Source organism: Macrosteles quadrilineatus, unplaced genomic scaffold (genome assembly GCF_028750875.1).
Source record: "Macrosteles quadrilineatus isolate MER2022 unplaced genomic scaffold, UCM_ALF_1.0 Scaffold_1__1_contigs__length_201487025, whole genome shotgun sequence".
Lineage (NCBI taxonomy): Eukaryota > Metazoa > Arthropoda > Insecta > Hemiptera > Cicadellidae > Macrosteles > Macrosteles quadrilineatus.
Genome location: NW_026542594.1, coordinates 89,859,332 through 89,881,332, shown reverse-complemented (window position 1 = coordinate 89,881,332; position 22,001 = coordinate 89,859,332). Strand labels below are relative to the sequence as shown.

At 34.6% G+C, this 22,001-nt stretch overlaps 1 protein-coding gene across 4 annotated transcripts in view; it reads left to right on the top strand.

Moving 5' to 3' along the window:
• Positions 1–248: 248 nt before the first annotated feature.
• The window catches only part of LOC128987009 (ribonuclease H2 subunit A), a 44,678-nt gene continuing 22,925 nt past the window's right edge, over positions 249–22,001 (top strand). The window contains exons 1-4 of one of the 4 annotated variants that reach the window (XM_054407692.1): positions 249–350; positions 1,884–2,069; positions 14,182–14,380; positions 15,147–15,273. In XM_054407692.1, the coding sequence (XP_054263667.1) occupies positions 1,907–2,069; positions 14,182–14,380; positions 15,147–15,273 (489 nt within the window). In that variant the 5' untranslated portion in view covers positions 249–350; positions 1,884–1,906. Of the gene's footprint in view, positions 351–1,415; positions 1,431–1,669; positions 1,794–1,883; positions 2,070–14,181; positions 14,381–15,146; positions 15,274–22,001 lie in introns of those variants that run through there. The other 3 variants (XM_054407855.1, XM_054407774.1, XM_054407931.1) reach the window with 3 other exon arrangements.

The window sequence follows — 22,001 nt, the reverse complement described above, 5'->3', positions numbered from 1 at the left end:
AAATTGCAGGGGGATAAAAATCCGCTACCCTGTGTGTGTGTGTGTGTGTGTGTGTGTCCGTTAGCGCTAGCTCGAGCAAAAATGATTTGATTTTTATGAAATTTGGTACAAACGTGTAAACCTACATTTATTCGAACAAGTTCGCTAACCAGCATATCAGACAAATGGAAATTTGCTTAGTGTGCAGGTTTGCTGCAGCGGGGGGTATTTCACTGGATTAGCATGGCATTGGCTTGGCGGATGGCGATGGCGGGAGTCCGGAAAATTATAAGCCGATCCAAGCGAAATCGAACGAAATCGAAAATAACCTACAAACACAAACACAAACCTACATTCTACATTGCTACAGAGTATGTTTGTTTTTGTTATCGTTATGTTTACATTTCAATTTTCCCAATCCGTTCCGTTTACTAATAAATAAATTACTGTTTACTGTATTCTATCCAATTTCTTTTATTTTTTTATACCAATAGTCCAGTCAAGGAATGAGGTGTAGAGTGCGTGAGCAGGTAACTAAGCGATTCCTTCAGAAACTTGTTCAGGGGGCTTAGGGTGTTAACATACCAAAAGTCCTGACTCCTAGGTGGTGAGCCAGGGGGTGGAGAGGGGAAAAAGGGGGGGGGAGAAAGGTACGCATTTTGGGTTTTTTGATTATGTCTCGAAAACCATCCACTTTTTGTATACTATAGTAAATTATAAAATTGAAGAAGATAAAATTTTCTACAAGAAAAGTATATAATGTGTTTATTTTGGTTCAACAGATTACGAGTTATAACTTATTTAAATTGATATCTTATTAAAATCTTCTTCCATAAGAAATACATGTAAATTAGTATGCGAAATGGGGCGAATCCTATCCGCTCAAAGGAAATATAAATGATATTCTGGAAATCTTGACAAAATTTCCAGTAATTTGACACTTTAATCATTAAAATTGATCCAAAATTAAGGCGAGGGCGAGGTAACAAAATTTCGAGTTTTGGTGTTTTTTTATTGGAAATATAAAAAAAACCTTAAATCATCCCATTTTTAAACGCTCACCCTCGCTTTAATTTTTGACAAAATTTCATGATTAGTTGTCAAATTACTGGAAATTTTGTCAATATTTCCAGAATATCAGTTATATTTTCTTTGGGCGGATAGGATTCGCCCCATTTCGCATACTAATTTACATGTATTTCTTATGGAAGGAGTATTTTAATAAGATATCAATTAAATAAGTTATAACTCGTAATCTGTTGAACCAAAATAAACACATTATATACTTTTCTTGTAGAAAATTTTATCTTCTTCAATTTTATAATTTACTATAGTATACAAAAAGTTGATAGTTTTCGAGATATAATCAAAAAACCCAAAATGCGTACCTTTTTCCCCCCCTTTTTCCCCCCTCCACCCACTGGCTCACCACCTAGGAGTCAGGACTTTTGGTATGTTAACACCCTAAGCCCCCTGAACAAGTTTCTGAAGGAATCGCTTAGTTACCTGCTCACGCACTCTACACCTACTTTTGGATCATTCATTGACTGGACTACAACGGAACAGTAACAAAACAAGCAAGATAACCATTATACATTAGCACATTAGCCAATCAAACCTCAAAACTTACAGTCCTAATCGAGTATCGTCCTATGATTTGCACCTAACTTAGGATATCTGTCTAAAGTTATAATTAACTAGCTGTAACCCGCGGGCTTTGCCCCGTTTAACTTCTTAATTTTCAAGATTATCTCGTTCGCATGGCTCAATCACGTCCTGGTTGAAGTTTGTTCGCTACGCTCACTCACCTTTAGGTAGGCTATTAAATACAGTTTCTTGTTTATAGGCCTAGGCCTAAGTACTGTATTATATCACAGCCACCTCTAATTTCTATACATTTTTAGGATCAGAATTTTACGACGAAATAATGTCGGTATCAATTGAAGTTGACGAAATAGGAAAAATTAAAAACTTTTTAATGAAAAGGAACCATGCTGACAATTTAGTTTTACAATCTCCAATACCGAAAGTGTGTCAAGATGAACCTTGCAAGTTGGGAGTGGATGAGGCTGGAAGAGGTCCTGTTTTGGGTAAGCTTTTTACTTAGGGCTACTTACTTGAATAGGGTGCAGTTTCTTAACTGGGCTACGCTAATATTGATTGAAACTATCGATTCGATTAGTAAACCTTAATGCCATTTTTTCACCATCAGCAAGTTTGGTTGGTTAGGTTAGGTTATGATAGTTTAATTTTATAATAGATATATTAATCAATATTTTCAATTCGATAGTTTCAATCAATATTAGCGTAAGCCCAGTTAAGAAACTGTACCCCTTAAGTTAAGTTAAGTAGCTTAAATGATGACCAAAAAAGGGCCATCATTTAAGTTGCTACTTACTTGAATAGGCCTACTTGAATACTTGTCTTCTACATCGTTGACCGACATGTCGGATAGATTGCGTCATGTTACTACTATTTACATATATACTAAACACTATAAAAACCATTAAAAATATCTACATATACTTTCGTGGCGGACGTGTCATGTTACAAAAAGGGGTTCGTTTTCCAACTCATGCAAGGCGTACAATGGCCTATTCAGCAGTCCTTCACGAATCGCACTCTTGTTCGAGTCCTCTTGAGTCGCGACTTACCTTCCACCGGCGCCGTGTCTCGTGAATCAGCGTCTGGTCGACCAGTTTATTAAATTTATTTTCGTGTGTGTCATATCCGTATGTGTGTCCCGTTTATTTATTTGTTTATATTTTTGACGAACTCTACATGAGGGATTAGCAAGACATTCTGGACCTGAAGATGTGCTATTTTTGAAAAGCATGAAACAGCTGTACAGTTCTCGCAGCTAGTCTGGGCGCGCGGCCGCGCTAGGGCAGGGGGTGTAGAGGGGAGTGTTTATTGCACATTTCCAAAAACATTCGGCCCACACGGCACACTGGGGTTGTTCAGCGCCTCACTGCTGTCTTCATGGCTTTGGCGTGGGGGACGGTTAGTACACAAGGGTCCGCGCGCCCAGACTAGCTGCGAGAACTGTAGTCATCATAGGCTACTACTAAACTAATCGGTATTTATTGTGACGAACGTGACCATGGGAACCTATATAGAATTATATATCACTAGAAACTAGATTTTTAGCTGAAAATAACGGTGCAAAAATTTTTCTGCGCTCTCAAATATTAACGGAGTTACGGCTGTTTTAAGTTTTATTTACCGGTAGGCCTAGGCTACTTTGTTTGTTTGACCTAACCTATTTATAAGCCTATGAAATGTTCTCTCCAGATACTTGATATATTACGTTAATTACAAGTAATGATTAAAGTAGAAGACTCACTTTTTACCTGGAAATAACAGTGCAAAAATGTCTCCGAGGCCACGAATATTAACTAAGGTAACTTAAGATAATTTGACATTTTGATTTCCTTTATCTACCTTCTGCCTTCTATTCTAGTCTGCTACTTAACTCCTTGACTCCTTGCCGCAATACGGAATCCGGGAATTACAGACTAGACTAACTGTTTGTAGAACTGTACTGAACCGAACTGAAATGAAAATGAAAATACGAAATTGAAGAGAAGAGAATAAAAATAAGTCAATCAAGTCATTTAAAGTACATATGCTACAAACATCTAAGAAACAACACGGCACTGAATAATTAATTTCAGAATGATTTTATTTAGGCATGTGTGGAAGGCAAGTCGGGCTTATGCGGATTCGTGACTGTATTAAGTGTTTTGAAGTTAGGTTAGATTAGGAAGGTAAAGTGTAGGTTATAGTGAACCGAGCTGATAATTTATATTACACACAGGCAGTTGTTGTGCCATTAAAATAGTGTGTTTTACACAACGAAAAATTGTTATTTCGTTGTGTTTAACATACTATTTTAATGGCACAACGACTGCCTGTGTGTGATATAAATTATCAGCTCGGTTCACTATAACCTACACTTTAACTTACCTAATCTAACCTACCTTCAAAGGACTTAATGCAGTCACGAATCCGCATAAAGTCCGACTTGCCTTCTACACATGCCTTTTCTGTCATCATACTTATATTTTATGTTACAGCAAGTTTGGTTTGGTTAGGTTAGTTTAGAATAGTTTAATTTTAAAAATAATATGTATTCATAGACTAATCAACGTGTTATTTAAGTCAATACCGTAACACAATCACTCATCCCCTGGTTATATAACCAAATGTAAAGCACAGTTCATTACTAAAATCTTCTATATAGGCCTATATAATACGCTAAGCCGATTTTTGTGAACAGAACTCCTCCCTCATTTTTGGACCGATTTTGATGATTAAAGTGTCAAAAGAATCGCCCTGATCTGTAGTTTTGCAAAGTGTTTTTGGTTTTTTGATATCTTTATTAGTTTGGGCAGGATCTTCCATCAAAGTTGGATTTTTTCCCATAAGATTAACATGGGGGAATCTAAATATTTAATTGGAAACTTTGTCTCCACTAACTTGAGAGAACGACTGGGCGTAGACACTTGGTAGAGGTGTCCAAAGAAAGGTCTTGGTCTGTAGATGAGTTATCAAAAGAAAAACTAAGTAAATTCGCTTAGGGCTCTGCCCCAGAAGCCTTTAAAGATCCCTCCACAGATTTGTTTACATTTTGGCCATGTGGATAATACTTTTTAATAAAACAGCTGTTAATTTTAAAATTGTATTTTAAATAACACACATTTATTGGGAGTTACTGAATAGTCCAAGAGAAGTATTTTCAATGTTATTTTCTGATTTTAAAATTGATTTTCTTCTATATCATGTCATGTGTTGCATTATAAAGTTCCATTACGAAATCAGTGGAAAATCCTTTTATCACAATAACTCTAAACAATTGTTTCTTATTGAACTATCTTATATCTATTTACGGGTTGGTATCTGGCTTTTTCACACCTTTTCCCTATATTTTATCATATTATTCTAGAAGGATCATCGTAGGTTCATGAGATTATTGTCATACATGCTTTCAATAATTGGAAAAATCTTCGATTGTGTAATACAATACAAAATAATACAAGTGCAGAAGGGCACGGTGCCCATTTGAGCCGTGTCCATATTTTGTTAAATATAGCAACTGGATAAAACATTTTACAGTATTTATGTTGAAATATGTGCATGATTTAGAAAGTCACTAAGCTGGAAAACTGCAATATACTGCAGACTTTTAAGAGAGGGTACTTCGATGTATTCATTCAGCTTAGTGAAAACATAATATAGGTATGTATACAAATAAGAACTTGACATCTTAGAGAGCCTTTGAATGTTAATAGATTAACGAAAAGGGTTGTGTATGTTTACTAGCGCTACTCAGCAACAAAAAACATTTAATTAATCTCTAAAATATATATTCCTAAAGTGCACTGAGCAGCAGCCTAAAAAATCTATATAATAGAGTTACAAAATGCTCACACTCGCATTGTGACATTTATAATTCGGCTTATATATCTCCAACAGAAAATTCATCTGCAGAAGAATTTTACTAACCGTTTCTAATAACGTCCAAAAACAGAAACCTTGCCTAAAATAGTACCTATCTTGACAAATTATTTGCAGTGGCCTATATTACGGACCGTAGCCCACTGCGTTGGTATTATTATTGAAAATAACACGACATTTTGGCTGTAAAAATTGCCCGATGAGCAAATACTATTTAAGCAGCTACTGTCATGACAGGAAGGTCATATTCCTTTTAAACTAGATCACATTATCTTTTATAAGATACGTTGATTAACAATGCATGTAAACGTCAATATTTACGTAACAGCCAATTTACATTATTTTTTTGCTTTTTGGAAATGCCACATTACTAGGTATGTCATTCGCATTATTTGTTGCCAATAAAGCTGCACGACCATATAAATGAGGAGGCCCCTAACAGTTTAAGAATAAAAGCCAACTTCACTTCAAGTATATTCCACTACACCTAACATTCCGTAGAGAGATTATATTGACAACTTTATGTAACTGATAAGGCTGAGATAACTAACTGACATCCCCCATGTCAAGGAATTCCAACTTTAACAGTAACCCTACAACCAATTTCTCAAAAATGTGCTAGAGGGTTATTCATTGGCACAAAAGTACGTTATGAACTGACGCGACAAAGGAAAAATCATACTTACACTGTAACGGATATACCTCCCTTTGAAGTTAGAACGAGTCTTCCCAACAAACAGATTTTTTTTTCAAATAAAATCAAAGATTAATCTGCATTACACTGATGAAACCACGGAAGTGTTTAACTACAAAGGATCCACCAATACGGTTTTTATACTATTTAAAGGTTCTTCCAAAGGAAGAGATACCAGATAGCATACTAACAACTCCGATGACGTACAGTATGGGAAATATTTTATTCATTGAATGATCAACCATATTTGGTAACTAACGCAATTAATATCATTATTGTTTTTACACTTATTAATATTTAAACAATTCTAAATGCTCAAAATATGTATAATTTCACTCAATTTATCGCAGTTAGATGAATTAACTTAAGCCTTGAAAGTAACCGTCGATTTCGACGGGTTTCACCTCGTATTAAATAATATTGTAGTACTTTCTGATAATATTTAACAAAGTGTCACTCACTAGCGCTCAAGTGTCACCAACATGAACTAGACATGTAGGTAAAAAACTTCAGATTTTAGAATGGAATGTGAGTCTACCTTTGTTGATTAGTGTATTTTTAATAGTAGTTGTTAGGCTTTAGAAGTATGCCTACGTAAAAATCCTTATTCTATAAGTATTTAAAACTGCATAAAAGCTACATGGTTAAAGTAACAATGTTGGCCTATTTTGTGGAGTAGATTGGATAACTGGAATTTCTCAAATCCATCTTTCCGCCGCCACCGCCACTAACCATTTCACTATTCATTTGAGTAGTTGCTTACAACCTTTGTACAACTTAGTTATCTTGTTTCCCGAACTATCATTATGCTGAAATTAATAAGTTTGCGGTAATTATCTTATTGATTGTTAGTGTGAGCCTAATATTTACTTAAAATCACTTACAATTTACATAAATTTGATAGTTATATAAAGTTTCTGGTAAGGAAATATCGTCAATTAAAATAGACTAGTGACTAGTCAGTAGACTTACAAAGGTAAATAAAACTTAAAACTGCCGTAACTCCGTTAATATTTGAGAGAGCGGAAAAATTTTTGCACCATTATTTTCAGCTAAAAATCTAGTTTCTTGTGATATATAAATCTATATAGGTTCCCATGGTCACGTTCGTCGCAATAATTACCAACTGATCATTTTGACAGAAAACAGGTAATTTAAACCTATATTAGTTAAAACATGGCCTCCAAACTCAGTATTATACTAGTGGTTTCACTGTAGGCCTAATCAAATGAATAATAGGCCTACAGACTACCACTACAAATGCAATTTTAATTATAATGTTATAGGTTATTATAATATGATTATGTAACAAGTTCTTACTAAATACAGCTATATGAAATAAATACCCCCGCCGCAGCAAACCTGCAGACTAAGCGAATTTCCATTTGCCTGATTGGATTTACACTAAAATGTCTCCTTAAAAATGTCACATTTATTCCCTATTTAAATCGAATCAGTTTAACACATACTTAGGTTTGCTGCAACAGGGAGGGTTAAAGTATTTTTTTATGTAAAATGTTAATAGTTGGTAAGAAATAAGAACATTTTCCAAATTTGGGCAAAATATGTTAATAAATAAGCAAACTACAACAGTTTACTTATCCTCCATAAGAATAACATGGGAATTTTAATTTTACAATTTTTTTTAAATTTTCTCCGTAACCATTAGGCGCATTATAACCCTTCAATATACTAAATTATTTGTTTTTTTAAGCTCTACAAAATAGTTTGGAAAGAAATTGCAAAAATTTAAGTTTTTTGGGTCAAAAATGGGAAAAACCCATTTTTACCCCATAAAAGCCCCCATAAACCCCCGTTCCCATGGTCCGATCATGCTGGTTCGCGAACTCGTTCGAATAAACGTAGGTTTACACGTTTGTACCAAATTTCATCAAAATCGGATCATTTTTGCTTGAGTTATCGCGCTAACGGACACATATATATATATAAAAATATATATAAATATAAATATATAAATATATATATATAAATATATAAATATATATATATAAATAAATAAATATATATATATAAATATATATATAAATATATATATAAATATATATATAAATATATATGTATAAATATACAGGGTGTCCCGGAACTCTCTACCAATATTTTAGAGCATTGTTCCTGGGTAAGAAACATATCTAAATATCATATTTAAATTGTCCGGAAGTCCTTAGTTACTCAGATAGCCGCCATTTTGTTTTTTTCACTTATTAATTTTTTTCTGAAAATTGGTTTAACATACGAAGTTGAAACTTTACACAAACATTTATGACAACTAGAAAAGCTACAAAAAAAACTATGACGATTTTTCAAATTCATAAAACAAAATGGCGGCTGTTTAATACTGTGTTTCTTAAATTACTCGAAAACCGATGATTTAACAAAAATTTTACAAGATTAACTTTTTTAAAGAAATTTTATTAGAAATCCATCGACACCTTAATCTTTAAGATCGGACGAGTATTAACTGAGATATGGCAGTTTTAGTGATACGTGACCGCTGGAGGTTAGTTGCAGCGCATGCTGAAAGCGGTCACGTATCACTAAAACTGCCATATCTCAGTTAATACACGTCCGATCTTAAAGATTAAGGTGGCGATGGATTTTTAATAAAATTGCCTTAAAATAGTTATTCTTGTAAAATCTTTGTAAAATCAACGGTTTTCGAGTAATTTAAGAAACAAAGATTTAAACAGACGCCATTTTGTTTCATGAATTTTAAAAATCGTCATAGTTTTTTTGTAGCTTTGTATAGTTGTCATAAATGTTTGTGTAAAGTTTCAACTTCGTATGTTAAACCAATTTTCAGAAAAAAATTAATAAGTGAAAAAAACAAAATGGCGGCTATCTGAGTAACTAAGGACTTCCGGACAATTTAAATATGATATTTAGATATGTTTCTTACCCAGGAACAATGCTCTAAAATATTGGTAGAGAGTTCCGGGACACCCTGTATATATAAATATATATATGTATTTATATATATATGAATTTGAACGGATGCTATTTTTGGCCTCTAGGGACCTCAAAACGAAAAAAAAAATCGGTCCCGGGTCCAGGTCTTACCATGAGTACTACGGTAATAGCTTATTCCCTATATGGGAAATTCGCTAAAAACATAACATAACATAATAAATTTAAAGTTCATGGTGTTTCTATTTAAAATTGAAATAAACTATGATCTATTACATTATATTATATGTCAGCAACGCTATTGCCAGATCTCTGAAGTCGGTACATCGTGTCGTTTGCTGCGTAGTTGGTACGATGTTGCTGCCTAGCAAACAGGTCTCTGGAGCGAGTGGCTGAAGGGGTCCTGAACAGGATCCGGCTCAGCATATCGGGACAGTCGATCGTGCCGTTAAGGATCTTTGACAGCAGTACAACGTCAGCGGAGAATCTGCGATCTGCAAGAGTTTGGAGTCCCAGATCACGAGATACTTCCTCGATGGGAACCTGATGATAGAGAAAACCGTTCCTGACACCCACCATTCGGATAAATCTTCTTTGAATAGTCTCTAGTTCCTCTATGAGAAACTTCTGGTGGGGGTTCCACACTGGAGAGCCATATTCAAGGATTTGGCCTACCAAAGCACAGTACAAAGTCTTTAAGGCTGTGTCGCTTAAGCCTTTTGAGAAGCGGGAAACAAATCCAAGCATTTTGTTTGCTCTGCTGCAAATGTTTCCCACGTGCAACTCAGGGTTCAATGAAGGTTTAACAATGTGATGCCGTAATCCTTTACCTGCAGTACACGAGTTAAGGGCTCACTGCGTATATTGTAGTCGTAGACAATGGGGGAGAGATTCTGGTGGAAGGTCATCACTTGATATTTCTTCGTGTTGAGTTTCATTTTGTTCTCTTCGCACCAGCGGTCGATCACACACATATCTTTCTGGATTCGTAGGCAGTCCTCTTCAGTGGATAAGATGGAAAACAGTTTCACATCATCGGCAAACAGAAGTGAATCGCACTGGAGAGCTTCAGGTAGGTAATTTATAAGGAGTGAAAAGAGATAGGGTCCCAGTAGCGATCCTTAGGGAACTCCAGAGTATGAAATAAATTCTGATGAAGTCGCCGAAGCAAACATGATAAATGACCGCCGGTTTGAGAGGTAGCTTGTCAGCCACCTAATTTCCGTGCTTTCAAATCCTTGATCAAGCAATTTTCTCAAAAGTAGTGTGTGGTCTACCGTGTCGAAAGCCTTGGAGAAGTTCAGCCAACTGATTATTGACAGTGGAGGCTTCCTGTATTTTGGATTGAAATAACGTTAAGTTCGACACAGTAGACCTCCCGCTTGTGAAACCGTGCTGCTGTGAGCAGATTAAGCCAGCCAGTTTAAGCTTTAAACGGTCAAGGAAGAGGTCCTCAAAAACTTTGGCAATAGCAGGCAGAATCGAGATCGGTCTATAATTAGCAACATCTTCAACGGACCATTTTTGTGGAGGGGAACAACGTAGGCTGATTTTAAAGAATTTTATTATGATGCAAATAGAGAGAGAGAGAGAGAGAGTCACTTCCATAGACAACGATGTTGTAATAGATTAGCTATGTGAAAATAGTGATGAATGAAGAGGCTCTTGATATATTGAATAGATTGTCATTTGTGTAAATTAGTTTGGTTGTTGAAAAAAAAATTGTTTTTTTCTGAACTAACTCATACTTTCATTTCCGTCTCGTCATTACAAAATCTGACTAAGTATTAAGCCTAAACAAAACCAACCTTTAATGAAGTTAATCTTAAATATGATGGGAACAAATATAAATTTAAAACAAATTGACAAATTATAGTTGGTTTCATTTTCATAGCTGACAGTTAAATCAAAATAATAAAACACCTTTTTAGGGTTACAGTTTTGACTCAATGTAATGCTAAAACAGTTTATGTCAATAAATTTGTTTTGTTTTTTACAGTAAAAACAGGTTCAGGTTGTAAACAGGAAGCACATGATTTGTATTGTATGCATGCAGCCAAGTCATGCAAGGGGAAATAGTGAAAATACACAAATATAATACGAAAGAACCTAAGAAAATCATTTGTAGTTTTGTTTGGATATTTACTGTAAGAATAGCACCAAGTCGGGTAAATATTCTAAATTTTGTAATCCAAACAGTGGTCAAGTGTCAGTTATCAGATTTCTGACTTTCTACTGTTAACACGTTCGCTGCTGACCGTTAGATGCCAGGACGGCGCCAGGAGCTGAACTAACGCTCGCTGCTACGTAAACATTGCTGCCGATACACTGAGAATTACAGTAAAAGTAACAGTAGTTGTACTGGATGGCAATGTTCTGCAATAAAACTGGCTTTCGACACTAAGTGATTCTGATGGATAGCAGCACTGCCCAGGTTGCAGTCGGTAAATTAGTGTCGCTATCTAGTAGGAAAGAGGTGGGACAAAGCCCTGTTCTAAACGACCCTGGTGGTGATTTTGGGAAACCATATTTTTCATTGTCAGAAAAGTACGTCCCCACGAGCTGCAAAGAAATATAGGACGCTCGTGACGAGCTGTCTGATCCATGGTAAAGTTAAACATCAATGAACGGCGACGTTCCGGAACGTTCCTAGCTCCTGGCGCCGTAGCCCGTTTGACGTTCCGGAACGTCCGTAGCAGCGAACGTGTTAATGCCTCTAGATTGGCTAAAAATGTGAGTTTACAGGTATAATTTTTTTACCATTTCCCGGGGGAGGACCCCCGGACCCCCCTCCTATAGCCTATTGGGGGGTATTCCATACCCCCCGGGGGTTGGCGCCTTCGGGCTGGTCAAGGTTTACGCCCTAATAGATTACCCTGGATATGCTTTGTGTACGCTACCTCCTTAGGGGTGTGTCCTATTGGGGCGCTCGCTGGGAATCAGAATACAATTTAAACGTAAGCATAGGTCGATATGCACATTAAATTAAAGGTCTTTATTAGTAGATTACAATGCCGCAAATCCGAGCTCAAAAGATCAACTGAGTAAAAAATGACAGCCGTTCAAAAGTTCAAAATGGCAGATTCAAGAAATCTTTGAACGGCTGCCATTTTTTACTTGGTTGTCCGTTTGAGCTCAAAATTGCGTCATTGTATTCTGCCATTAAAGGCCTATAATTCGATGTACGTGAGTATGATAATATAATATATTATATTATATATGTATATTAGTAGTACTTGGCCTGATTTAATAGCTTGGCTGTAGGGAAAACCATTTGAGGCACACTTAACTTGTATGCCTTGTTTTGAAGAGAATTAAATAAAAGTTAAATTAAAGTTTTATTTCATTATGTTTATAACACCTAAACATAGTTGATTGACAACAAATAAGTTATGATTTAATACAATAACAAATCAGAAATGGTGAGTTTACAAGAGAAATCACAGTGTGTTTTGTGGTTTCATGAAACCTAATCCCCTATAGCAGTTTGACAAGCGAGTTTAATTGGGAAGGCAGTCACAACTGTAGAATTTGGGGGAGTGTCAAACCCCAGGATCATGATTTAAAAAGAAAGGGACAGTCCAAAACTAAACATTTGGTGCGGTGTAATGCCCTAATCATTGGGCCATTTTTCTTTGTGGAAGAAAATGTCCATAGGTTTGTTTACTTGGATATGTTATGTTTGAGTTGTGTGTTGTCCCTCTATTAAGAACTGCTGCCTATCATAACTATCCAGTAAGACGCCGCCCCACCTCATTGGGTTAAATGTGACAGGGATTTTTAAATTCTCCACTTCCCCGGACGCTGGATCGGGCGTGATGGCCCGACGAAATGGCCACATGGTTCCCACGATGTTACCCCCATGGATTTCTTATTGTGGAGATTTGTCAAGGACGCTGTCTATTCTTCCCCAGTTCCTAATTTACAAACACTGATGGAGATAATCAGAAATGCTGTGGCGTCTGTAACCCAGGATATGCTGACTAAAACCTGGGACGAACTAAAAAGACGTCTACAAGATCCACAGGCCACAGGTGGTGCACACGTAGCGGTTTGTTAAGTTTGTACTATAAAATCTTAAGAAGTTGCCTGTTATATCTGTAAATAGATCTTTATCCTACTATCACTCGTTTTCATACCATGCGGTTTCCGTATCAGGCCAAGACTTTGTGGACACTCTGTATATTATATTATATTGTATACATTATATATATAATATAGTAATATTCTTGTAATATAGTATATTATATTATTAGTATGATAATCAACGTATGCTGCTATTTAAGATTCACTTCTGTCCCCAAATTTGACAGAAAACTATTGTTCCTTCAAAAAGTAGATTTTTAGGTGGCGTGTTGATGTACCAAATCGAATTGATTTATCTCTTATCGTTCAGAACATATTAAACTCGTGCGTAACTTTATTTATACCCTGTATAAACTTTTATTTCATAAAAGTTTAACCTTATCTGTTATTATCATAATCTAAACTTAGCCTGATAGAACTAAACTAACCTGACCTAATGAAAAGTATTGTAAGCAGCACATTATGAAAAACTTGCAATCGATATTCATATAGCATGGACACAAAATCCAATACGATATAAATATTGAACTAATATTTCATTAAATAACTTCTTGATCAGCATCGTATGTGTTATTAAATTACCTGAAAGTACAAAAAATACTACGTCAAATAACACTTATAAACGTGCTTTATAAGTGTTATTCGACTTATTTTTGTGCTTCCAGGTAATATTTCATCCGATAATATATCCTAGGTTCTCTGTGGGACTGTACCCAGGCTACTAAGTTAAGTCTTTCTAAATATTTTATTTATATAGATAATTACAAGACAAATAAATCTAAATTTACAGATATTACTAACAAATTTTGATTCTTTCAATATATATGTTGGATGCCTGCTCCATCTTTGAATTCTAGAGCAGATCTCCATTTTTTTCTCGAGATCTTCTCAGGCACATACTTCTTGCCCTTAAAATTGAGCAAGTCAGTCTCATTCTGATCCAATTAACTACCAGACTGTAAGGCTTGACCCATTTTTCTGACAACCTCTCAGCTAGTGTTCTTATTAGTGTTTGAAAGTATTTAATTTTTTTTTAGGTCCCATGGTGTATGGAATATCATATTGTCCATTAAGCAAAGAAGAAGACTTGAAGAAACTTGAGTGTGCTGATTCTAAAACTTTGACTGAGAAGAAAAGAGAAGATATCTTTGATACATTAAGTAAAGCTAATGTATTTGTTGGATGGATGGTAGAGGTGATATCCCCTAACTCTATATGCAATAATATGTTAAAAAGGTGAGTTTTCAAACTACAGTAGTGTAGTGTATGAGTCGTAAAGACCATAAAGAAACAAGATACAACAACTAATGAGTTAGGAGTACGAGTACATAACTTAAGTTTTTTAGAGGCTATGGAAAAATCGGCTATAACTTATTGATTGTTGTGGAGCTTAACAACAAAAAACGCTTGAATGAAATCAATCCTTAGGACCTTATTGAGACAGATCAGTGAGGTGGACAGGTGTTTGCGATGTAAAAGTAATTGTCAACTCATGTATAAATAGACCTGCCAGAATAAAAATAGCTTAAACATGACATTTTTAGACAAAAACCATGGTGAGTCAGAAAAGCAATAGCTTAGTTCTAGTTGTTAATAGGCTAGGTCAATTATTGGTATAATGATTAGTATCAATATTGATGGAACAAGAGTAAGATTAAACATTTGCCGCACAATCATGTGGTTGCCATCAGGATGTAGGAACAACCAGGTGATTGTGGGAAGTTATGTCATGTGGTAAGTTCCCATCAGTCTAAGCTGTATAAGCAGAAACCATCCTGAGACCAGGACAGGTATTAACTGGGACCACAGTACAGGCATCCACCTCCTACAGAGTCAAGGTCTGAACACAGCCATTAAGTACCTACTAATGATTTTGATGGAGGTTCACTGGTGCAGCATTGAGATTGCCATTTGTAACACTCTGTACGTATTAATATGCAGGTCGGTTGGTTAATGTATCATAAATAAATCTGCTTATATATACTCATCCTTTTTTGATCAGGCAAAAATGTTCCTTGAATCAAGTATCACAAGATTCTGCCGTGGGATTAATACAGAGAGCACTTGATGCTGGAGTAAATGTGACCGAAGTCTATGTTGACACGGTGGGAATGCCTGAAAAATATCAGGTGAGTTGGCTTAACCCATTGACCGTCTGTAGTACTTTTGTATTTATACTTTTTATCTGAAATGGCGACCATACAAAGCTAGGTATTTTAAGCCAAGTTATGAATGGAGATGAGTGGCGCGATCTTGGCCCATCACAGTAATTCACTGCGAGATAGTGGTACTGCTAACCCACTAGCCCTCAAGTAGTACATAAAATCTAACCTACAATCGCTAGTGGCATGGTAGCTTAGTTGGCTAAGATATTGCACTGACAGTTGTTGCGTTGAGTTCTTACCATATGTGCGGGTTTGAATCCTTTGCATATGTACAATCCATATTGAGCTTGCTAATGTGTGGCTTAGTGGAGGGCCGACCTTAGTTAAACAGTTTTGGCTTGGGTGGAAGTTGACTACATTAGTGAGTTTAAACAGGATTGCACACACGTGTTTTGCTTCTTTATTGTTATAGAGGAGGTAGACACAGAATTTTCTTTTTGGCTTTTATTTTTATTAATATTGTACATGTTCTGTTTAAATACATTTATGATAAAAGTCAAAGAACATAAAGTAAAAATAATATTAATATAGACTAGCAGTCAGCGTCACTTCGTGACTTCAAAATCAACAATTTGATAGTAGTATATTTGATATATAGTTGATAAGGGTAAAAACCATTATTTCTCATCATATCCCTATTATTTGCATTGCGTGTCTTATTATTTTCATTGCGTGCACAATCTCTTAGAAGCGTCTTAGAAAAATTACAATACAGTACCGGTACTATAGTAACACTATGAAAACACAAAATCTTACGTACATTTTCTTCTTTATATTTTAAACATATAATATTACAATATTTTACTTGAATTCATCAAAACATCAATAAAACACACTATGAAAACACAAAATCCTATCACAACACAAAATCTAAAGTGAATTTTCTTCTTTACATTTTATACAAATAACATTACAATATCTATATAAATTAATTACGTAAGCTGATTCTTTGCGTCATAATTGTGGGCAACTGGAAAGTCTTAGAACGATGGGACAGGGTTCAAATTAAAGGTCTCGATCCCGTGACGGCGGAAAAAATAGTGAAATTACCTAAATTTAAAGACAAAATTAGATATAACGTAAAATCTTCTCCATAAGAATAGCATTAGAAGCCATTTACAGCTGATTTTTGTTTACTTCAATACAGTTGGTCGTGATTTATCATCAAACCAGTAAGCAATATTACATTTGGATTACTTATTTGAAAGTCAATTCTGAAGTGCACCGTAAACTATACAGGGTGAGTTTTAAATGAGTTCCCCCCCCTACTTTTTCCTACATTTCTTAAGATATCAACTTCGGACCACATCAGATCATTGTAGAGTAGTAAGTACTTCATTTTGACTGGGTATACATTTTTGGCCGCCATCTTGGATCCGCCATATTGGATTCAAAGTTTTTTTTTCAAATGTAAAGGTAGAGTTGTGACCTATTATTTCAAACTAGAATTGTACGCTGATTACAATGCCGCAATTAGTTTTTAAAAATCTTGATTCGTTCTAAAGTTATCAAGACTTCTTATAACTTTATTTTTAGCCCATTTTAACATTGTGCATTTACAAACTAAGACCATAATCTCAAAATAGTTAAGCGCATGATAAGTAGTATAATCATAGAGATGGCTCAAATACAAAGGAATTGAACTTGGATGGCTGAAAAATAATAAAGTTTTTTCTTCTAATTTAAAGGTTATTGTTGTGTTGAAGGAATGTTCAACATGAAATAACTACATTGACTAAATAATAAATTCAAGAATGTTGATTTCAAAACATATGTTGAAAAGATTTATTCTACACTTTTAGCGAATATCCTATATAGGGAATAAGGTATTACCGTTGGTCTCATGGTAAGACCTAGACCCGGGACCGATTTACTTTTTTGTTTTGAGGTCCCCAGAGGCCAAAAACACCATCCGTTTGAATACATATTTATATATATGTGTCCGTTAGTGCGAAAACCTTTACAAAAGAAGCATACACTTAGAAATAATAACTGGGTCGAGGTGCTAATTTAGCGGTTTTGTTTTGACTAAGAACTAAGCTTATCTCAACACACCTTTATTTGCCTTTTCATATTTGAGTAGGTTATAGATATTTTTTTCGTATTTTTAAAGTCTCAAAATTCACGACCATCACGTGTCCCTAGGGTATATTTTTCAACTTTCATGCTGTTTTTAGACTAATTATTCATGCCGAAATATATAAAGCCATATTTTTATGTCATCAATAGTTATTAAACTTACAAAAAAAAACCATATCATAATTTTGTTTTCGTTGCAAACTGACTACCATGACAAAATAGGTCTGTCCCTCGATTTGACGTCCCGACCATAATGGCAAAATTTGCAACTTTGGGACACGACAGTGGCAATCCTGGCAGCGATAACGTCAGTTGGTTTTAGAGACTGTTTCCAGATGTGCGTTAGTTTTGTTGTACCGGTGGTTTTGCAGTAGAAAAATGTAGATTAATATAGGTAACTTTGTGCTTTTAGTAATTTTGGGACGACCGTATGTAGTCATGTATTAAAGTAGACATGGTGTTAATTTTTGTTGATATGATATTTTAATTGCTACGTTAACCTAGAAATCCACTTTGCCTCCTCAAACATGAGGTGTAAGGCTGCCACCAGAACAGAGCCAAATAATATGGGATTTCACGACCTAGATCATCACAACCATAACGGGGTTTTTCACGACCAAAATAGCTTTATTAATTGTACTGTGTTATGGTTGTGAAAATAAATTCTAATATCATTGTAAATTGCACAGTTTAGTTTAACTGCAACAAAAATTGTTCTTATAACAGTACAATTAATTGAAGGATAAAAAAAATAGATTTAAAAAAAATTTTACATAGACAGTTATCTTTATTGCCTCATATACTAAGTTAAAGCTTATAGTGTATAGGAGTTATGTCTAAAACTATTACATTTAAAAAATTAATTATGGTTCATCAAGTCTTTTGGAATATTATAATAATAAGAGTAGTGAAAGGAAAACCTAAATAAACAATATAGTGATTCTCGTTAATCGCCAATTCCAGACCGTAAAAACTTGTCCCTGACCACAAGGTTGATGATTTGGGTCATAAAAAATTCAAATACCCCCGCCGCAGCAAACCTGCAGACTAAGCGAATTTCCATTAGCCTGATAGGATTCACACTAAAATGCCTCCTTAAAAATGTCACAATTATTCCCTATTTAAATAGAATTAGTTTAACGAGTACTTAGGTTTGCTGCAACAGGGAGGGTATAAAGGGGTTTTTTTTGTAAAATGTTAATAGTTTAGTAAGAAATTAATGTATTTTCCAAATTTGATCAAAATATGTCGATCAAAATATATTTGCTTTAACAAGCAAACTACAACAGTTGACTTATCTATAAGTATAAAAGAGGATGTTTGTATATATATATTTCTAAGTATATTCCTATAAACTATCAAAATTTTTGGACAACAAAATAAAAAATAGTATCAATATGGATAATGGGTATAATATTAAAAATACTTACGATTTCATTGAAAGAATAAAAGATATAGACATTCCAGAGAACTCTTTACTGATCTCATTTGATGTTTGTAACATGTACACAAATATCCCAACAAAGGAAACATGAAATATTCTAAGAAAATAACTAATTGGGAAAAATATATTAAACAAAAAATAAATTGAAGATATTATTCATCTTACACAATTGACACTGAAACAAAACTATTTCAGCTACAATTCCTCTTTCTATTTGCAAGAAGATGGTGTACCAATGGGTTCCCCTCTATCTGGAATAATGGCAGATATATTCATGAAAGAAATGGAAAGTACCAAAATAATGAATGATTGTAACCCATATAAAGATAAAATCCAATACTGGTACAGATATGTAGACGATATAATTTGTTTATTCAAAGGAAATGAAAATGAAGCTAATAATCTACTAAAATATATTAATAGTCTATCTCCAAAAATACAATTTACAGGAGAGATTCAAAAAGAACAAATAAATTTTCTAGATATTACAATCTCAAAAAATAACAACAGACATACATTTAACATATTTAGAAAACCTACGACCACAGACATCATTATTCCATACTATTCCAATCATCCTTGGAGTCATAAAATCGCTACTTTCCATTTACTTATCCACTGACTTATTAATATTCCCTTGAATAAAGAAAATTTCAAAAAAGATAAAAATACCATTAAATACTTAGCAGAGAAAAATGGCTACAGGGCAAAAATGATAGACAATATGATAAAAAAGAAATTGAAAAACAAAATAAAAAAGCAAAATAAAACAACGGAAAATGAAGAGAAAAAGAAATATATATGTATACCTTATAACAAATATATGACTAAAGCAGTAAGAAATACATTTAAAAATTCGGATATAAGGGTAAGTTACAGAACTAAGAACAATATATTCCAATTAATCAATAAAAAAATCAAACACACAGAAGATAATGAAGACGAAAAGTACAACAAATCAGGAATCTATAAGATAAACTGTAGTGACTGTAGCAATTATTATATAGGTCAAACATCTCGAAGTTTTAAAACAAGATTCAAGGAACATCTACAAGCATTGAAATCAAAAAATCAAACATCAATGAAGTCGAACTTCGCCGACCATATAATGAACACAGACCACAGTTATAAAAACATGAAAGAAAATCTAACAATTTTAGAATTTGAAAAAGAACGTGAGAAACTTAATGTAAAAGAAGAGCTAAATGTAGGAACATATTGTAACACATTTAGGAATATACACAACAAAAAGGACCCCAACAACATACTCAACACAATGATTCCAAAATTAAACCAACCTATCTACGATAAAATTGAAAAACTAAGGAAAGAAAGAAAAAAATTCATATAGTATAATGAAAAAAACAATTAATACCAAAATGTATTAAGATTTAGTTAACATATTTTATTATTTTTACATATGATTATATTTTTAATTTTGTTAGTTTAAAGAATGAGGTTATGGTAAAAATGACTTGACAATGGACTTAGTTCCGAAACATGTCGTCATGAAAAATAAAATAATTACTAAAAGGGTACTTTGTTATATGTTTTAATTTTAATATATATATATATATTTATTTGTTTGGCAGTGATAAACTCAGACACCGCTGAACCGATTGCCACGAAACTTGGTACATACGTGTAGAACTTCATGGAATAGGTTTATACACCATCAATTTCGTGATCCGTCCAATCGGCTCCGCCCCAGTGGCTCTGGAGTTTCCCATGTTAACCTTATGAGAAATGGAATTAATGAATCTTAACAGCTGTTTCAATTAAACGAGTTGGTTCTGTTCTATGATGTTCAATAGCATTAAAGTTACAAGGATTACCAACAGGGTGCAGCACTATTATTTCTTTTACATATATGACAACAGCTAATTTGCAACCAAAAGGTGAGTGAGTGTAGCGAACGAACTTCAACCTGGAGGCGAGTTAGCGTAGCGAACGAGCTAACCTGAAGGCAAGTGAGCGTAGCGAACGAGCTAACCTGAAGGCAAGTGAGCGCAGCGAACGAGCTCCAACCTAAAGGTGAGTTAGCGTAGCGAACGAGCTCCAACCTAAAGGTGAGTGAGCGTAGCGAACGAACTTCAACTAGGACGTGATTGAGCCATGCGAACGAGATCATCTTGAAAATTAAGAAGTTAAACGGGGCAAAGCCCGCGGGTTACAGCTAGATCTCCATAAGAATTTTTTTGAATTTTCTTTGTAACCATTAGGCGCACAATAACGCTTCAATATACTAAATTGTTTGTTTTTTTAAGCTCTACAAAATGGTTTGGAAATAAATTGTGAAATGTTGTGTTTTTAGGGCCAAAAAGGGGAAAAACCTATTTTTACCCCATAAACCCCCCCCCCCCCCATAAACCCCCGTTCCCATCGTCCGATCATGCTGGTTCACGAACTCGTTTAAATAAATGTAGGTTTACACGTTTGTACCAAATTTCATCAAAATCGGATCATTTTTGCTTGAATTATTGTGCTAACGGACACACACACACACACACACATATACAGGGTGTTTTTTTAAAACTTGCATCTTTATTTATGTAAAAACCGCAATAGATAGAAATATGCAGTTGGCGGGAATCATCTATTGACGTAGGGGGCACAATTTTTTTTAATTCAACGTTACATTCACATTCCCCCCCTTTCCCCCCTCCCCCAACTTAATTTTTTTTAATAGCAAGGTACCCCTTGTGACATATCAAATAAAAGAACATGAAAAAAGAAAATGTTTGATGAAAAAAAATTGAAAACACGGTTCATAAATTTGAGAGATATTTCCCCCCCTCCCCCCCGGGAACTTAATTTTTTTTTAATAGCAAGGTACTCCTTGTGACATATCAAATGAAAGAGCATGAAAAAAGAAAATGTTTGGTGATAAAAAATTTTAAATCGGCTCATGAATTTGCAAGATAATCCCCCCCTCCTTTTCCCTTACCTATAACTTTTTTTTTAATGGCAAGGTACCCCCCCCCCTTGTGACATATCAAATGAAAAATAAATTTAACCAAACATTTTCTCTTTTCATGCTCTTTCATTTAATATGTCACAAGGGGTACCTTGCTATTAAAAAAAAAAAGTTCCGGGGAGGGGGGGATATATCTTGCAAATTTATGAACCGATTTTCAATTTCTATTGCGGTTTTTACATAAATAGCCTA